Source organism: Scylla paramamosain, chromosome 12 (genome assembly GCF_035594125.1).
Source record: "Scylla paramamosain isolate STU-SP2022 chromosome 12, ASM3559412v1, whole genome shotgun sequence".
In the NCBI taxonomy this organism is placed as follows: domain Eukaryota; kingdom Metazoa; phylum Arthropoda; class Malacostraca; order Decapoda; family Portunidae; genus Scylla; species Scylla paramamosain.
In genome coordinates, this window is record NC_087162.1 from 17,219,735 (window position 1) to 17,235,856 (window position 16,122).

Consider the following 16,122-nt stretch of genomic DNA (forward strand, 5'->3'; position numbering starts at 1 on the left):
GGCATATATATATATATATATATATATATATATATATATATATATATATATATATATATATATATATATATATATATATATATATATATATATATATATATATATATATATTGCAACACCGGTGTCACGCAGTTGTGGAGTGAAACTTCATTTGTTTGGTGATGAGCCAAACAAGTAGCACACGAGCTATATTAATATTTGGAGTTGTGATGATCAGCTATGTCCACTTTTTGTATACATGGAGACTCTCTATATTAAAGAAAAAAAATAATGTCTTAGAAGCAGAACAACACTGATTACAATCAAAGTTGGAGTAAGTCATACAAATTAAATTCAAATGAAAGGAGGCCGTGGTTATTAATATTTAAAGAAGTTATGCATCGAAAAGATTTTGTTATTGACAGAAAATGTATTATTCATGGGCAACTATGCCATTTCAGCTTGCTATTCTGTATCTCCTCATTACTATGTTTATTCCCAACCTCCATTCGCTCTTTCCATCGTAGACGTACTGAAACCTACGCTATCAGAAGGCAGCAGTGGGTATAGTAGAGAAGACCCCCACAGCGGCAATTAAGACTCAGTGTGGGTCGCGGTGGGGTGGTGGCGAGTAGGTGCAGCTGGCAAACAGAGGAGGTGGCGGTACTCTGTGGCCGCCCTGGTTACTTTAGGGTGCACTTGTCTTGTCCTCACATGCTGGTGGCGGGATACAGACGAGATGGCGGTACTCTAGTACCGTGTGCTCTGTCTGTTGTCCTAATGTGTGGACACGGGAGTAGGCGGTGCTCTGGCTTCTTTGTGGTTATTCTCCTTTGCATTGTCTCTTATCTTCACGTGCAGCTGGCGGTATCCATGGGAGGTGATGCTACTCTGTGGCTGCTCTAGTTATTCTCCTATGTGCTTGTCTCTTATCCAAACTTGTGCAACATCTCTTACCTGTAGAATCACATACAACTCATATAATCAAGAAATATTTATTGCATGCCTCTGCGGTCTCTCGTTATCTGTCTCCATGGGGGGGGAAGGAACATGTTGCTTTCAGAACTATTGGCTTCTCTGCTCTTTGTCATGAATTTCACTGGGGGTAGCTAGTGCCATACTAATCTGTTCATTTTGTTTTGTGATTCTCAAAGAAATTAATTTGAATAATGGTGGTATGATTTTGACAACAAAAATAGCAAAACAGTAGTAGTAGTAGTAGTAGTAGTAGTAGTAGTAGTAGTAGGAGTAGTAGTAAGAGTAGTAGTAATACAGTGCTTGACATTGAATTAGTCAGCCCTGAGCGTGGCCGACCAATTCAATATCAAATTTTGTTTCACCCTTAAGAGGGATCTAAAATCATACCAATGCATTATGCCGCTTACACAGAGTGGCACAGTAGTAGGAGCTTCTGAGCCCGCACCTCTTGAGGATGAAGCATAATTTGATACTGGCCACGCACAGGACAGACTAATTCAGCAACAGCAACAACAATAACAATAATAATAATAATAATAATAATGATAATTATTATTATTATTATTATTATTATTATTATTATTATTATTATTATTATTATTATTATTATAAACCATCTACATACTCGTACACAAGACTGAGATCCTCCTCAAAGCGTAAGAGTTAATGGAAATAAATTTCATTGCAAGAATAACATAGAGAAGGTCGCTTCATCCCGTAGAGTGGCTTTTTACGATGGGCAGGAAACACGTCTGCGGTATCCTTTCATCTCATCTGTTTAGTATCATACCTCAGAAGCTTCGCCATCTGTTGTTTGTCACGCTGCGTCACTCACGTCATCTCTTCACCGCGCCACGCTCACCACTCATCCGCACCGTACATCCACCTGCCTAACTTTCTTTGTTGTCCCTTATGTCTCCATTCATTCACCGTGCCTTATACTCACTTTTCTTCTCTTCTCTTCTTATTCCTTACTTTCGCCTCTTAATCCATTATTCCTTTACCTGTCCTCTTTTCTTCTTATTTCCTGCTGTTGTCCTTTTCCAACAAAGTTCTAGCCCGATGATTCATTGTTCAAAGCATATCTTACCAGATTATTCTGAGTGATTTACCACATATTTAGTTTCTCTCTCTCTCTCTCTCTCTCTCTCTCTCTCTCTCTCTCTCTCTCTCTCTCTCTCTCTCTCTCTCTCTCTCTCTCTCTCTCTCTCTCTCTCTCTCTCTGATTAGGCCCTGTATGTAAAGTGTAGGCCAGCGTTTCCTGACATCCTTAACATGAGCATCACTACCGAAATTCTTACATCCAGTTCAGCACTCCTTGAAGATAATTAGTTGACCCAATTTTGTTATTATTATTATCATTATTAATAGTAATAGTAGTAGTAGTAGCCTGCAACCACAGTGAGAAAAATCCTCACTGCACAGGAAACGGGAGCCTCTAACTGGCTAATGTCACTGCCCATCAGAGCGAAGGGCTTCAGCCTCAACAAACAAGAATTTGTCGACGCCATTGCTCTGAGGTACGGCTGGCCGATGGAAGGACTCCCCAGTACTTGTGTGTGTGGCTCCCCCAATGACGTCAACCACACCATGACGTGCAAAAAGGGGGGATTCGTATGTATCAGGCACGATGAGGTGAGAGATCTGACCGCCAGCATGCTCAGGGAGGTGTGCCATGATGTCTCCACTGAACCGACCCTCCTGCCGCTAGACGGCGAGCACCTGCGCTACAGAACAGCCAACACCACCAACGAGGCTCGAGTCGACGTCAGTGCACGAGGGTTCTGGACAAGGGGACAGAAAGCATTCGTGGACATACGGATCTTTGACCCGATGGCCGCCTGTCACCACGAACTCTCCCTGGAGGCCGCCCACCGCAAGAATGAGCAGGAGAAGATCCGAGCGTATGGGGAGAGAATCCAACACGTTGACCAGGGCAGCTTCACACCTCTGGTCTTCACCACATCTGGCGGGATGGGCTCCAAGGCTCAGTGCTTCTACTCAAGACTAGCCGACCTAATGGCAGAAAAGAAGCACCAGCCAAGGAGCCATGTCGTCGCATGGATGAGGTGCCGTCTCTCATTCTCCCTCCTCAGATCTGCCCTCCTGTGTCTCAGGGGGACAAGGCATTCCACTCCCATACCTGCAGACTTAGGAGGCCTCGACTGCGAGGCTACAGTGGTGGAGAGTGGCATAAGAGTAGATAGAGTAGAGGTAGAGTGAATTTATAGTTAACAACTAATGTTTATATTATAGAGTATTAGATATGGTTGGATGCCACAGTCATTAGCGAGAGCTGGGGCTAATGACCTCCAAGTAATGGAGCCCCTAATTGACACATCAATAAACATGGGGTGGAGGTATTATTTTAATGTAGTAGTAGTAGTAGTGGTAGTAGTAGTAGTAGTAGTAGTAGTAGTAGTAGTAGTAGTAGTAGTAGTAGTAGTAGTAGTAGTAGTAGTATTCATCCTTCCTTTCTTAGGTATAAAAAAAAAAAGTGTACTCGGGCTATTTTCTTCAGGAATGTCTGGACTCCTGTCACTGTTGTTTGGATGGTTTTCATCATGTATGTGTCATTGTTATCGATAAAATTACTTACGATTATATCCTACATTCTTATGGTCATCATATGGGTAATGAAGCATTCAGTGTCTCAACCCATGTGACTTCCTTTACTTAACTCACTTATTGTGGTTGTCTTAAAAATAAATTAGTAACGATAATAATAAGTAATCTGAGTTAATTCATGGAAAATTTATAGTGTCAGTGGCCATTGTGTGATGAACCAGACCATGTTGAGCTGTGCCTCCCAATGTGCTTGAGAGCGAAGCTTGTCAAATGTAATGGCGTGCCGGCATGCCCTGGCGTGTGGCGTGGCAGTGATAGCCTTGCCATGAAGGAGAACAGTCGTTTAAAAGTCAAACACTCACTTGTCAAAGGAACTTTCTATCCACAGCGATTGCTTTGTTAGTCGAAATGCAAACTGAATGATCACAAAATTCCCCTAGCTGTTAGTTTACATTTCAAAAATAAAAAAAAATATATGTAAATCATACAGTTGTTAAAATACAATGTATTCTTACTTGCTATCTATTTATTTTTAATTGAATAACAAAACCTTACGATTGTTAAAATACAGTGTGTTCTTATTTGTTATTTCTTCCTCTTTAGTTAAACATGTCTGGCCTTAGATAACAGTATATAGAAACACGATAGCCACAAAGAGACGCGTCAGTCACAGTTGTCGCGTGCAGGGCAACAATCATCAAGAGCCTGGAAAAGGAGAAACTTACAACTAACAGTCTGGGTGACGCAAAAAAATAATTGCTTGCATAGACGAGCTTGCCATGGCGACGTGCTGCGTGTAGTATGCAAAAGTATGCATTAAGACACCGACTGAGTAAGGCTTAATAGAGCAGCAGTCCATTATATAGACCCAGGTTACTGCTTTGAATAATTCATTGCCCAGGTGACATTACTTCAAGGCTGACTGAAAGGTGTTGTGCGTGCTGTGCAGTGCTGCTGGTCAAACTTTGTGTGGATGAGGATAAAAGAAAGTGAGCGTCATGTACAAGATTAGAATAAGACTTGTTGCAACATTCAAGAATTTCCTATGGCCACAATCTTTCTATGTATCTATCTTTCTATTTATTTATCTGTTTATCTATCTATCTATCTATTTATCTATATCTATCTATCTGTCTATCTATCTATTTATCTATCTATCTATCTATCAATGACGCTCATTTCTAAGAATCTCCTCACCAACAGACAGTAAACACTACCTACCATGGAAAAGAAAAACAATCACGCACTAGATTGACTAGAACATTCGTTGATGCCGCAGAGACGAAATGGGAGGGAGCAGAAAGTATATCCCGGTGCTTGATAGTATTACTAGACTGTCCCAATTCTCTAGAAGCCTGGTGAACGTAACAAGGCATTCCTGATAGTGCACGTCATTCTTGTCTATACAGGAAGCGCTATCAATACTATTCAGCATCTTTTACTTTTTGCTCTCCTACATCTCTTACTTCACAAACAGCCTCATAGCAGCGAACAGGTCCAAATAGAATGGCAGACGAATGGAATAGACTCAGTAATCAGGTTGTAAGTGTTGAATCAGTAGGGAGCTTTAAAAGATAAGACAAATTTATGGATGAGGATAATAGGTGGAAGTAAGTAGGTATGTTTCATACAGGAACTACAACATGTAGGCCTGACGACTTCCTGCAGCTTCCCCTTATTTTCTTATGTTATTATAGTCTGATGTCTGCTACTATTTATTATTCCTTTGTGCTCCTTCGCGTACTAATCCCAGCAGTGAGAGGATGCCGCATCAGCCCAACCAGCGATAAAGCAGGAGGAGGGCCACACCCGTGCCCTTTACCCACCACACACCACCAGCACACTCCCGCGCCGCCTTGCTCTCCAAACTGTAATCCTGAAGTACCAAGTCATTAGTTGCCTTCCACACCAGCTGGTCGATGGCCACACGACACTCCAGGGCGAGGTGACCATTCAGGAACTGCCTTCGGTGAACAGTGAAGCCAACGGAACGAGACACCACCACCTTGTTGTCCGCCGCCTCCCGCACCCTCAGCGGCGACATGAACTCACTCATCACCTGCACCACACAACAGAATGATGTGATTGAACACTGAGACATCCTACTGACTCATGTTGCAATAGAGAGAGTAACTGTAAGATCACAAGCAGGCTTGTAATGGTTAACAAGTCTGTTATGCTTTTCCCCTTTGTGTTCTTTTGATGTCACCCAAAGACAAGAAATTACTGTGGCAGCAAACGAAGGGTATATTGTGGCTGTTACTGGGGAAAATCAATTCGACAGGCCATAGCATGAAAATTCATTTTAGTGTCTGGAAACTTAAGTTGACAATGTTAACTTAGAAACAGAAGATGATGCCAAAACAAATGAAAAAAAAAAATCGGTGATTCTACCGGATGGCCGTTGATATAGAAGGCGAGGGCTGGCGGCGGCAGTGCAGGAGCAGAGTTGCAGGTGGCAGCCACCCACTGGCCCTCCGTCACGTAACCCGCCGTGCCCTGCAGCAGCGGCGAGGCAGACGGCGGGACTGGAATAGTGACAGGAGGAAGCATTCGCATAAGGGTGATGGCGACACAGCTGTGAGTGTCTGGCGCCAGGAGGAATTACATTCAACTATGTATTAACTTCCCCGTATATAATATTGTGAAATGGCAAGGTATCCTCACCAATAACAACAAGAGTGACAGAAACGTTGGCCGTGACGAAGGTGGGCGGGGACTCGGCGGTCACTTCACAGGTATACACACCGGAAGCCTCGTGGCCCACGTTGAGCAACCACAGCGCCTCAGGGCCCTCCTCGCCACCCTGCGCGGGAGGAGAGGAACACAAGCGATTATTGGTGATACATTCTTCCTAAGTTTGCGTACCCTGCACACTCGTCAGGAAGAGAAAAAATAAATAAATAAATAAAGTCAAATTGAAAATAGATAAAGACTTAGCCAGTGCAGTAAGTGACCAGTACCTTCCAGACTTCTCGGCGTGACACCGTCATCATGAAAATAGCGCGATTATTCCTTATCTTTATGGCGATACGGCTTCTCTTTTGTTAATGGTTTCCTCGTCTCGTCTGTTCCGTACCGTGCAGATGAAATGAACTGAAGTAATTCGTCCCACTCACTGTGTACTCACGTTGATGACTGCCGTGAATCTTTGAACATCACTTGCTGGACTGCCATCTCGGCAGGAATGAAGTGATTCACGGAGACACGCCACAGAACGCCTTCCTTCTGAGTCCTTCTTGCATGTAACGCTGACACTCTTCACAATGGATATCTTTCACTTTTTTTTTTTTTTTTTTTTGCGAAAAATAACTGGAATTTTCATGTATCAACTCATGTTCTTCTCCCGTTGTTGTCTGTATACCAGCTCATTGGCCGCTCTTGAATGAAGCACGTCTTTGATACGTGCAGTGAGGATGGGATGACACCCTGACACAAATCAACTATCTAGAGTGGAGCCTCGACTACCTCCTAGAGTTACCCATAACAAGCGTCAGAGTGTACTAGATTAGACTGAAATATCATTGCCATAAAAACTTACTAAGAGGGCATCATTGGAAAAGCATAAAACTGACACGGGTCCAAGAGAAATCCCCACAATGAACAAACGTTGGTCTGAAAAGAAAACAAAGGATAGAAAAAAATATAAATCAATAAATTAAAGAACAACTAGGACAATGCTTAATTAATGAACAGAAAGGCGTTAACTCTTGCTTTTAGATTGATCAGGAGCATCTTCATAAATAAAATAAAAGAAATAAAAGAACACACAAACACCAGTAACTCACAGGAGGTCAAGAAGTTCACATCTCGCCATACAGTGGAGGGCGTCAAAGGGGAGAGGGCGGCAGGGCGGAAGGGCGGCGGGGCTGGCCTGTGCTCTGATTGGTGTGATAGTGGCGGTAATGGCTCGGGGGATGGAAGGTAAAGCCGCTCGTTAGCCACGTCAGGATCGCACACGAAATCTCCATGTACTGGATCCCGCCATGCTGTTGTTTTATCCTTTCTTTTGGTGCGGGAGACTGGACTTTTTTGTTGTTTTGTTTTGTTTTGTTTTGTAACGGGAAGATAACTTTCGAAAACGAGTTCTCTTTGTGACAACATCAACAGGAGTAGCAGTAGTGGTCGTAGTAGTAGTAGTAGTGGTAGTAGTAGTAGTAGTAGTAGTAGTAGTAGTAGTAGTAGTAGTAGTAGTAGTAGTTGTTGTTGTTGTTGTTGTTGTTGTTGTTGTTGTTGTTGTTGTTGTTGTTGTTGTTGTTGTTGTTGTTGTTGTTGTTGTTGTTGTTGTTGTTGTTGTTGTGGTGGTGGTGGTGGTAGTGGTATAATCAACTGATCCACGAGTATTACAGGCTGAGATCTCCTTTCAAGGCGGGTTTTTCCCAGTCCCCTCGCTGTGCACTTTTCTATCGCTTTTACGATGTGCATGAAATATGGAAGCAGTATTCATCCAACGCAGTCATGGGGTGTGCGGCCAAAATGTTCCTTCTACACCTTTTAGACGTCAAAGAAATAGGAGCACCAGGCTCCAGAATGATTTTCAAATGTGGAGTATTATTGCAGATAAAAAAAAAATTATGCTTCAGTGTTCAGACTTGGCTGTCGTTAGGGTAAGCGCATGTACATAAAGTAAGTGGATAGGTAGTGAAGTTTTTGCTGACATAAACCAAAAAAAAGGTCTCACACGTGCGTCTCGTCATTTTTCTGCATTCAGGCGACGAGTTAAGATTCCATGGGTGTTAATCACTCCCAGAACTGGTTGTTACTTTAGTCTTGTGATGCTTCAGCGGAGACTGTATACTGATTGTTGCTTAGAGTAATGTCGACTTTTATATATATATATATATATATATATATATATATATATATATATATATATATATATATATATATATATATATATATATATATATATATATATATATATATATATATATATAGTGTGTGTGTGTGTGTGTACATGCTTCTATGTATGCGTGAATAAACAGCAGCAAAACTTGAATTAATGGAATTCGTGAGTTTCACCTCAGCACCGAGCACCAGATGACAGTTTGGGAATATTCCTGCACAAAGTACTAATGGCGACTTTCTGTTAATGCAGTCATCGTTAAGTAACACTGAAGTTGGCGGCGGCAGGCACTCACCACCTGGGCGTCGAGGCCTCGGGAGGGGAACCAGGCCAGAGGACGCGTGGTGACGTTACTGATGGGGTCCAGCAGAACCTGCTCCTTCTCACCTAGGTCATCCTCATCCCCGCTGTCCAGGCCCTCACCTGTAATGATACCCACCTCAGGTGCCGCCCACGAGAGAGAGAGAGAGAGAGAGAGAGAGAGAGAGAGAGAGAGAGAGAGAGAGAGAGACGGAAGGAGAGAGACGGAAGGAGAGAGACAGAAGGAGAGAGACGGAAGGAGAGAGACGGAAGAAGAGAGGGAATAATTACTATAGTAAGTGATACAGTCATACAAGGGCAAGATATTATTTGTATACGCAAGTCATTAACATCGCAAAATCAGTATTGAATAACAATCTGCAGGTAGACATGATACTTTTCTGAAATGAATAATAGGTTAGAGAGAGAGAGAGAGAGAGAGAGAGAGAGAGAGAGAGAGAGAGAGAGAGAGAGAGAGAGTCCTGGGCAGGAGAGGTCCTCACCATGCGGCGGCGTGTAGCGGAGCAGGACGGAGCCTCCGCGCCACCACAGCAGGGAGTACAGCCTGTCTCCCTCCAGGTCAAACTCGCACCTAAGGGTGATGTTGGTGCCCTCCATCACGTACCTGGGGCTGCTCATGGCGGTCATGCGCACCCCCACACCCAGGGCTGCCATCGCGCATCCTGACCGCCACGCCAAGGAGAACAGTAATTAATGGTGTTGTGTTTAGTCTTGGAAGTTACGAGAGAGAAGACGTGGACACCATAATTAGATTCCAACGAATGCATGAGAAAATTTTTGAATTTATTTGATTTTTCTTGTTTGTATTTATAAGTTAATGTTAGAAATTAACTACACTGAAGCAATATTAATACGTATGTGAGATTAATGTTATGGTTCATAGGTATTGTAATGATTTTGTCTACTCGTACAAAGCAATGATCATATTCGTTAAGCAAACATCTGAGTCAGCAGGTGGATATCTCGCTGCTGTACAAAACCATCATGGCATCACATGTATAAGGTGACGGTGAATACTTGCTTCCTCAGTAGCATCGTGTATTTTTGGCGGAAACTGAGAACTGTTATTGATCTTTTATGTTAGAATATCGGTGCGAAGTAAGGACCTGTTAATGGACTGCCTCTCACTGAATCTCTTATATAATTGAGTTTTGTGGGCTATGTTCATCAGCATTTACATTTCTGGAACCGCTTCAGTGTACAGCATCATTATATCAGCAGGAAAGCAAATAGTGTCCAGCGAACGAGAGGTGGCAAGAATTGATTGACATTTACTTCGCAGCAACACAGGGGTGATATGACGTCGAGGAGAGGAAAGAAACATAAAGGGAGAAATGCTTACCTATGATCAATCGAAGCACAAGCAGCATGGTCAGTTACTCGGTTATATGATAGTAAAAACTGACTGTTCCACCTCCAGCACCGCCACCACGTCCCTGCAACACGAAACACACGAGAGACAACAAATATCAAAAGCCAGTCTTGGTCACACAGGAATAGTAATGCCTAGATTTCCATAGCACTGTTGGTTACTGCTGAGAACATCGCTATGAGTTCTGGCTCATGTTTTCCCAGCCACTTCACGGATGCACTTTCTACAGAGTATTAATGACTCTCCGATAACAGGTGATGCACGTACCAAGTCTCCAGCACTTGCTCATCCGGGTGCGGCGAAGGCGTGACGCTGCTGATATAAAGGAACTAAGCTTTTAACACTGCTTGCACTTTTATAATCACCATCATCACCACCACCACCACCATCGTCTGGCAGCACCAGTAGCAACTTTATCAAATATTGCAGGAAAAGGAAACATTGATTTCACGTTTTTATGCCAGCACTGATTTTTTTTTTTTTTCAAAGTCACTGTCTTGTGTTAAACCAAAACACGGGTGATTGATTTACGTTGTCTTAGAATGAAGATCAAGACCATTGTTGGAATATACATCTTTAATGCGAAATTTCAGAATCTAGATGTTCCATCATCACACCTAGAAACGGATGAAATAATTATATATATATATATATATATATATATATATATATATATATATATATATATATATATATATATATATATATATATATATATATATATATATATATATATATATATATATATATATATATATATATATATATATATATATATATATATATATATATATATATATATATATATATATATATATATATATATATATATATATATATATAATTATTTTATCCGTTTCTAGGTGTGATGATGGAACATGTAGATTCCGAAATTTCGCATTAAAGATTCCAACAATGGTCTTGATCTTCATTCTTAGACAACATAAATCAATCACCCGTGTTTTGGTTTAACACAAGACAGTGACGTTGAGAAAAACTGTATCAGTGTTGGCAAAAAAAAAAAAAAAAAGTCAAATTGATGTGTTTCCTTTTCCTGCAGTATTTAACAAAGCTACTACTGGTGCTGCCAGACGGTGGTGGTGGTGGTGGTGATTGTAAAACCGCATGCACTTTTATAAGAACCCTGAAACGTTACATTAAAGATGTATATTTTTAACCCTGTCCATCGCCCTACGTTCCATGAGTATGTCACCTCCTTTACTTGTTTTTCTTTTCTTTTTATATATTCGAGCCCTGGTCTTGATTTCCATTCTGAAACTGCGCTTCCCTCACTTGAAATCTGTATCGGACATTGTCTAAGTTATTGGAAGACGGTAACCCTGATCTGCTTGACTAGCTGCTGTAATGAGCCTGCAGCCCACACCACCCTTCCCTCTTCCCTTCCCTCTCTGCCTGCATCCTAGATTTCCTCCTTTTTCCTACTCCTCTAATTCTACGTGGCCGTGACAGCTTATATTACATTTTAAAGATGTCATCCCGCTTACATTTATCTTGTTGTGACGGTTTTGATATTAAATGGAAGCTGGTAAACTGCATCTGTATCGGTAATGAATTAATGTCCAACTGACGGCTCATGTGGTGCGTGTAGGGAGTACCCGCAACCCCTGACCTCATTGTAAGGTTGGTATTCTTAAACGCTTTGTTCCCTCATTAGGACTATTTTCAAAAGTCACACAGATGATAAGTCGGGTTCTCATGGATGTTTCTCCCCAATGACGATACAGAATTCTGATTAAACTATCCATATAATCACTAAAACACCCAATTAACATCTCTTAATAACCTCCACTAGAGTCTGTTAGAAGTTGCTAAGATAAGACGCGGAAACATTTAAGAATACAATCCTAACAAACAAAGCAAGACTGTATACCGCTTCAGAACAGCTAAGATTACTACTTCAGGTCTAGGTCCAAACTGACTGAGATTTGCCACTGTGTCCTTTGTCCTAAACCAACAGTAAGGCTGCAGACGTCATTCTCCTTCTCATCCAAGCACAGGTTTTGACGTAGACGCGTGAGGTGAAGTAAATGTACCAGTAAGGTGGCGGGCAGGTGAGCGGCCGCGAGGCAACAGTCTGTATTTGGTGCCGATGGAAATTATAATGTCGGCGGTTTGAACTTGAGTCTCCAGTATTTATGATCGTCAGCGGCTTGCAAATACCGTGATAGTGCATGGTGCTGCCACTCCTGCTGCTCCTTCGTGAGAAAAGTGTGGCGGGAATGTGCACAGGCTTGACTCGGGAATTGAGATCAGAAAGGCTGTTGTACTGTGTTCCTGTAAGAAGTACTACACTTCTCGTAATGATAGTGATAGCTGACGGATGGTATCTGTAACTGATGACATTGATAATGGTAGTATTCATTATAAAAAGTATTATGATAATAATAATAATTGTACTAATATAATGATTAAGGATAATAGCTATGTTGATAAAGATAGTGATAATAAAAGTATAAAAGATAATTAATAGTAATAATAATAATAATAATAATAATAATAGTAATAATAATAGTAATAATAATAATAATAATAATGACGACGGTATTATTATTATTATTATTATTATTATTATTATTATTATTATTATTATTATTATTATTATTATTATTATTATCATTATTATTATTACTAGTAGCAGTAGTAGTAGTAGTAGTAGTAGTAGTAGTAGTAGTAGTAGTAGTAGTAGTAGTAGTAATAGTAGTAGTAGTAGTAGTAGTAGTAGTAGTACTCGTATTTGTTGTTTTCACCCCTGAATGACGCAATGACACGCACCTCAGCAGCAGCCGTCACAGTCGCCAGGCACACCACGGTCACTGAGCGCTGTACCAGGCTGCCTCAACACTGCGATGCACGACACTCACCCTGGGCAATGTTCCGCACCTGGCCGGCGTGAAGTGACAGCGACGTACACCATCCACCAAGAACGTCCCATTTAATCCTCGCAGAATAGTTCTCGGGCCACAAATACAACCACTCCTGCTCTTCCTCCTATCTAACTCACAAACTAGCCGAATGCAACTTTTTTTTTCTCACACTAGGTCACTTCCACACTTAAGGAAATGTCATTAATTCCTTTGCGGCGACAAAGTGCGTTGAGTGCGGTGGTGTGGTGTCCGCGGCTACTCTCCGTCGCCACCCTTGGGAGGGGTCGCAGGCAACACTGTGGGAATGGCAGGCGACGCGAGGCCCTTCCATCTCCGCCCCGCCCCCTTCTGAATCGGGGCGCGAAAAGAGGGGAGTTGAGAGGACCTAGCGTGGCAGGGAGGAGGCTGAGTAAGGGGAGGCGGGAGGAAGGATGGGGGCTGGAGAGTAATGGGAGAGTATTGATAAGGGGTGTCGCTCTTCCTTATCTTTTTAATCATCCTTATTGCGGTTGACGTACAGCTCGTGGTGGGCACTGGGCAGGTCCTCGTCCTTCCTTCGCAAGCCAAAATGTGTGGTAGGGTTAGGATGTTAACCAAAAGCAGGTCGAGCAATGCAGCTTGGTTGCTCTCCTCTGTTTTCGTAATATTCATGCGGATATCATGCAATATGTCATGTATTCTCTCCCGTTTTTCCATAAGCTTCATCACTATTCCTGTTTTGTTGGTGCACCTCCTTCCTCCACGCGCCGCTGCAACAGGATCCCGTAAACTATATTTTGTGTATTTTGAAAAAGATGTGGAAAAAAACGCAGGTTCAGAGCATACAAGTAATTTCTGCATAATTTCCTGCCGGAGGTGTCGTGCGGCCCCTGTTTGTTCCTGATAACATGCTCCCGCGTGCCTCACTCCCACCCCGCCCACTGCACACCGCCGCCCGCCGCCCACCGCCTTCCTCATCCCGCATGCTGCCGCTCACCACACTTTGCGTCTCTTCTGTCTTCCTCGCAAAAATCTCTTCACCTCGCGTCTTCTTGGTCTTGGATATTCAAGCCGCCACACCACACCACACCACGACGCTACACCACGCCACGCCACGCCACACCACGCCACGCCACGCCACGCCACGCCACACCATACTTCACCACACCACACCACACCACGCCACACTATACCACTCAACAACCGATCACGCCACATTCCACCATATTCCACCACACCACACCACACCACACCACACCACACCACACCACATTACTCCATCCTACACTGCACCACACTTCAATCCTTCACACATGGCTGCTATTCTGCTTCCACTCACTCACCTCATTCTTATTTATTTATTATCTTTTTTTTTTCTATGCTAATTTCCACTCCTAAACGATTTCCTGTTTAATACTTTCTATCGTATTTTCTCTTCGCAAGAAAAAAAAAAAAAAAAAGGTATTTCGCCCTTTGCAGATTACTCCGTCCAAATATTAAGGACGTAGAAACTATTCGTTGAAACTATTGATCTCTGCCTTATGGAATTTATTGTCCTATCAGTTTCCACGAAAACATAAAATAAAATCCCTCACCCCGCCCATTCCTGTCCAGCTCCACCCTTTGTCCCCAAGCAGGAGGGGAGGCGCCGCCAGCCGTGCCTCCCTCTCCCTCCAGGCACTAACAAGGTAATGATGGCCTGTTATCGCTGGCTGTCGCAGCTCAGGGGACCACGCCCCCCTGGGACCTGATATACGGCATGAGGGCTGAGGGAAAGTGAAGAGGGAGGGACGCGCTGGCCTCTCCATAATGAGATTTACGGCCGTGAAGTCTTATTGGAAGTGAAGGAAGGCCCAGGAGAAGATACGTCCTTCCTGCAGGAGGCGATGCAGGGCGGTGTCTGAGGGGAAAAATGGAGTCTGGGGCTGGTGCAGGGGACTCTTCTAGTGTCAAACAGACTCTTGGTTTACAGAAGTATACGTAAATCACAAATGGTGAGAAAATTTTAACGTATCCTGTAAAGTTTTTTTATACTTTCTTTTGTATTTAGATTTCACAGTAAATACTCTTTTCTTAATTCCTTTGTTGTTGTTGTTGTTGTTGTTGTTGTTGTTATTGTTGTTGTTCTCGTTCTTATTATTATTTTGCTGTTATTGTTGTTGTTCTTGTTGTTGTTGTTCTTCTTCTTCTTGTTCTCTTTCTCATTCTTATTATTATTATTATTTTGTTGTTGTTGTTGTTGTTGTTGTTGTTGTTGTTGTTGTCGTCGTCCTTGTTCTCGTTCTTCTTATTATTATTTTGTTGTTGTTGTTGTTGTTCTTCTTCTTCCATTTACACTTCACAGCAAATATTTCCTTCAAGATTCACGTTCTGCTTCAAATGTAACACCACACCACAACGAGGCGGCCCAAGTAATGACAGCAACAGACTGATTCAAACCTTCAAATGAAATACTGGATAAAAACTTACATAATATCTAATAATGATACGCGTTTTTCTAGTTTGCAGTTCTCTGACTCATTCCTCACTTCAATAAATTAATCCTAGTCGAAGGGATGAAGCAGCTTGACTGACTAGTTGTTTGATTGATTGATTGATTTTTTATTTTGTTTTATTTTATTTTTTTCTAATGCGTGGAGAGGATTAGCTCACAACAAGAAATGGGGAAGAAAAGTTTGCTGATAAAGAATAATAAATTAAAAGTTCGCTTGTAATACCTTAAACATGAAACACCTCAGAAAGCTTCATAGTTACTGCAACACAGGAATGCCCTATCCTTCAGAGCACAAGTCGACGCTCGAGACTGCTGGCTCATTTTGCGCTCACAGGGAATCTTGCAAGACATCCCCTGCATCTGAGCTGAACAACACACAGTTTCATAAATGCGATAAATGTGACCGTGATATGTAAACAGTACGAGTGTCTGCCACCCTCAAAACAGTGCTCCTGATCAGGTTTCGTCACGAGGTTCTGTTCTCCCTCCCTCGCCTTGCATCCTTATATACATTCTGACCTTTTCCGACGACCTTGTCTTACTTGCAAATTTTCCATCAAGCTGCTTGGCCCACGCTTACCTAACAGCCAGGTGAAGTGCAAGTGATCGTTCCAGTGACACGCAAAACCAACAAGTGGACATACTAATAAAGATAGTCAAGAAATGTTAGAGATTATTTAGTAACATTTATTAGATTCTT

At 42.2% G+C, this 16,122-nt stretch overlaps 1 protein-coding gene across 1 annotated transcript; it reads right to left on the minus strand.

The window, feature by feature from the left end:
* Positions 1 to 3,997: 3,997 nt before the first annotated feature.
* LOC135105437 (uncharacterized) lies at positions 3,998 to 10,372 on the minus strand. The gene is made up of 6 exons (XM_064013568.1): positions 10,035 to 10,372; positions 9,175 to 9,354; positions 8,667 to 8,794; positions 6,193 to 6,331; positions 5,920 to 6,053; positions 3,998 to 5,584 (listed from the first exon to the last, which is right to left on the minus strand). Exons 1-6 carry the CDS (start codon positions 10,060 to 10,062, stop codon positions 5,297 to 5,299), a joined length of 897 nt encoding a protein of 298 aa, XP_063869638.1. The 5' UTR covers positions 10,063 to 10,372; the 3' UTR covers positions 3,998 to 5,296.
* Between the last annotated feature and the right edge of the window lie 5,750 nt (positions 10,373 to 16,122).

Excerpts from the sequence above, each read along its gene's own strand:
- LOC135105437 (XM_064013568.1), bottom strand. The coding sequence starts at position 10,062 with ATGCTGCTTGTGCTTCGATTGATCATAG. Across the intron at positions 9,355-10,034 it reads TGTGCTTCGATTGATCATAG|GATGCGCGATGGCAGCCCTG; the intron begins GTAAGCATTTCT and ends CGTGGCGGTCAG. Across the intron at positions 6,054-6,192 it reads TGTCACTCTTGTTGTTATTG|TCCCGCCGTCTGCCTCGCCG; the intron begins GTGAGGATACCT and ends TCACTATTCCAG.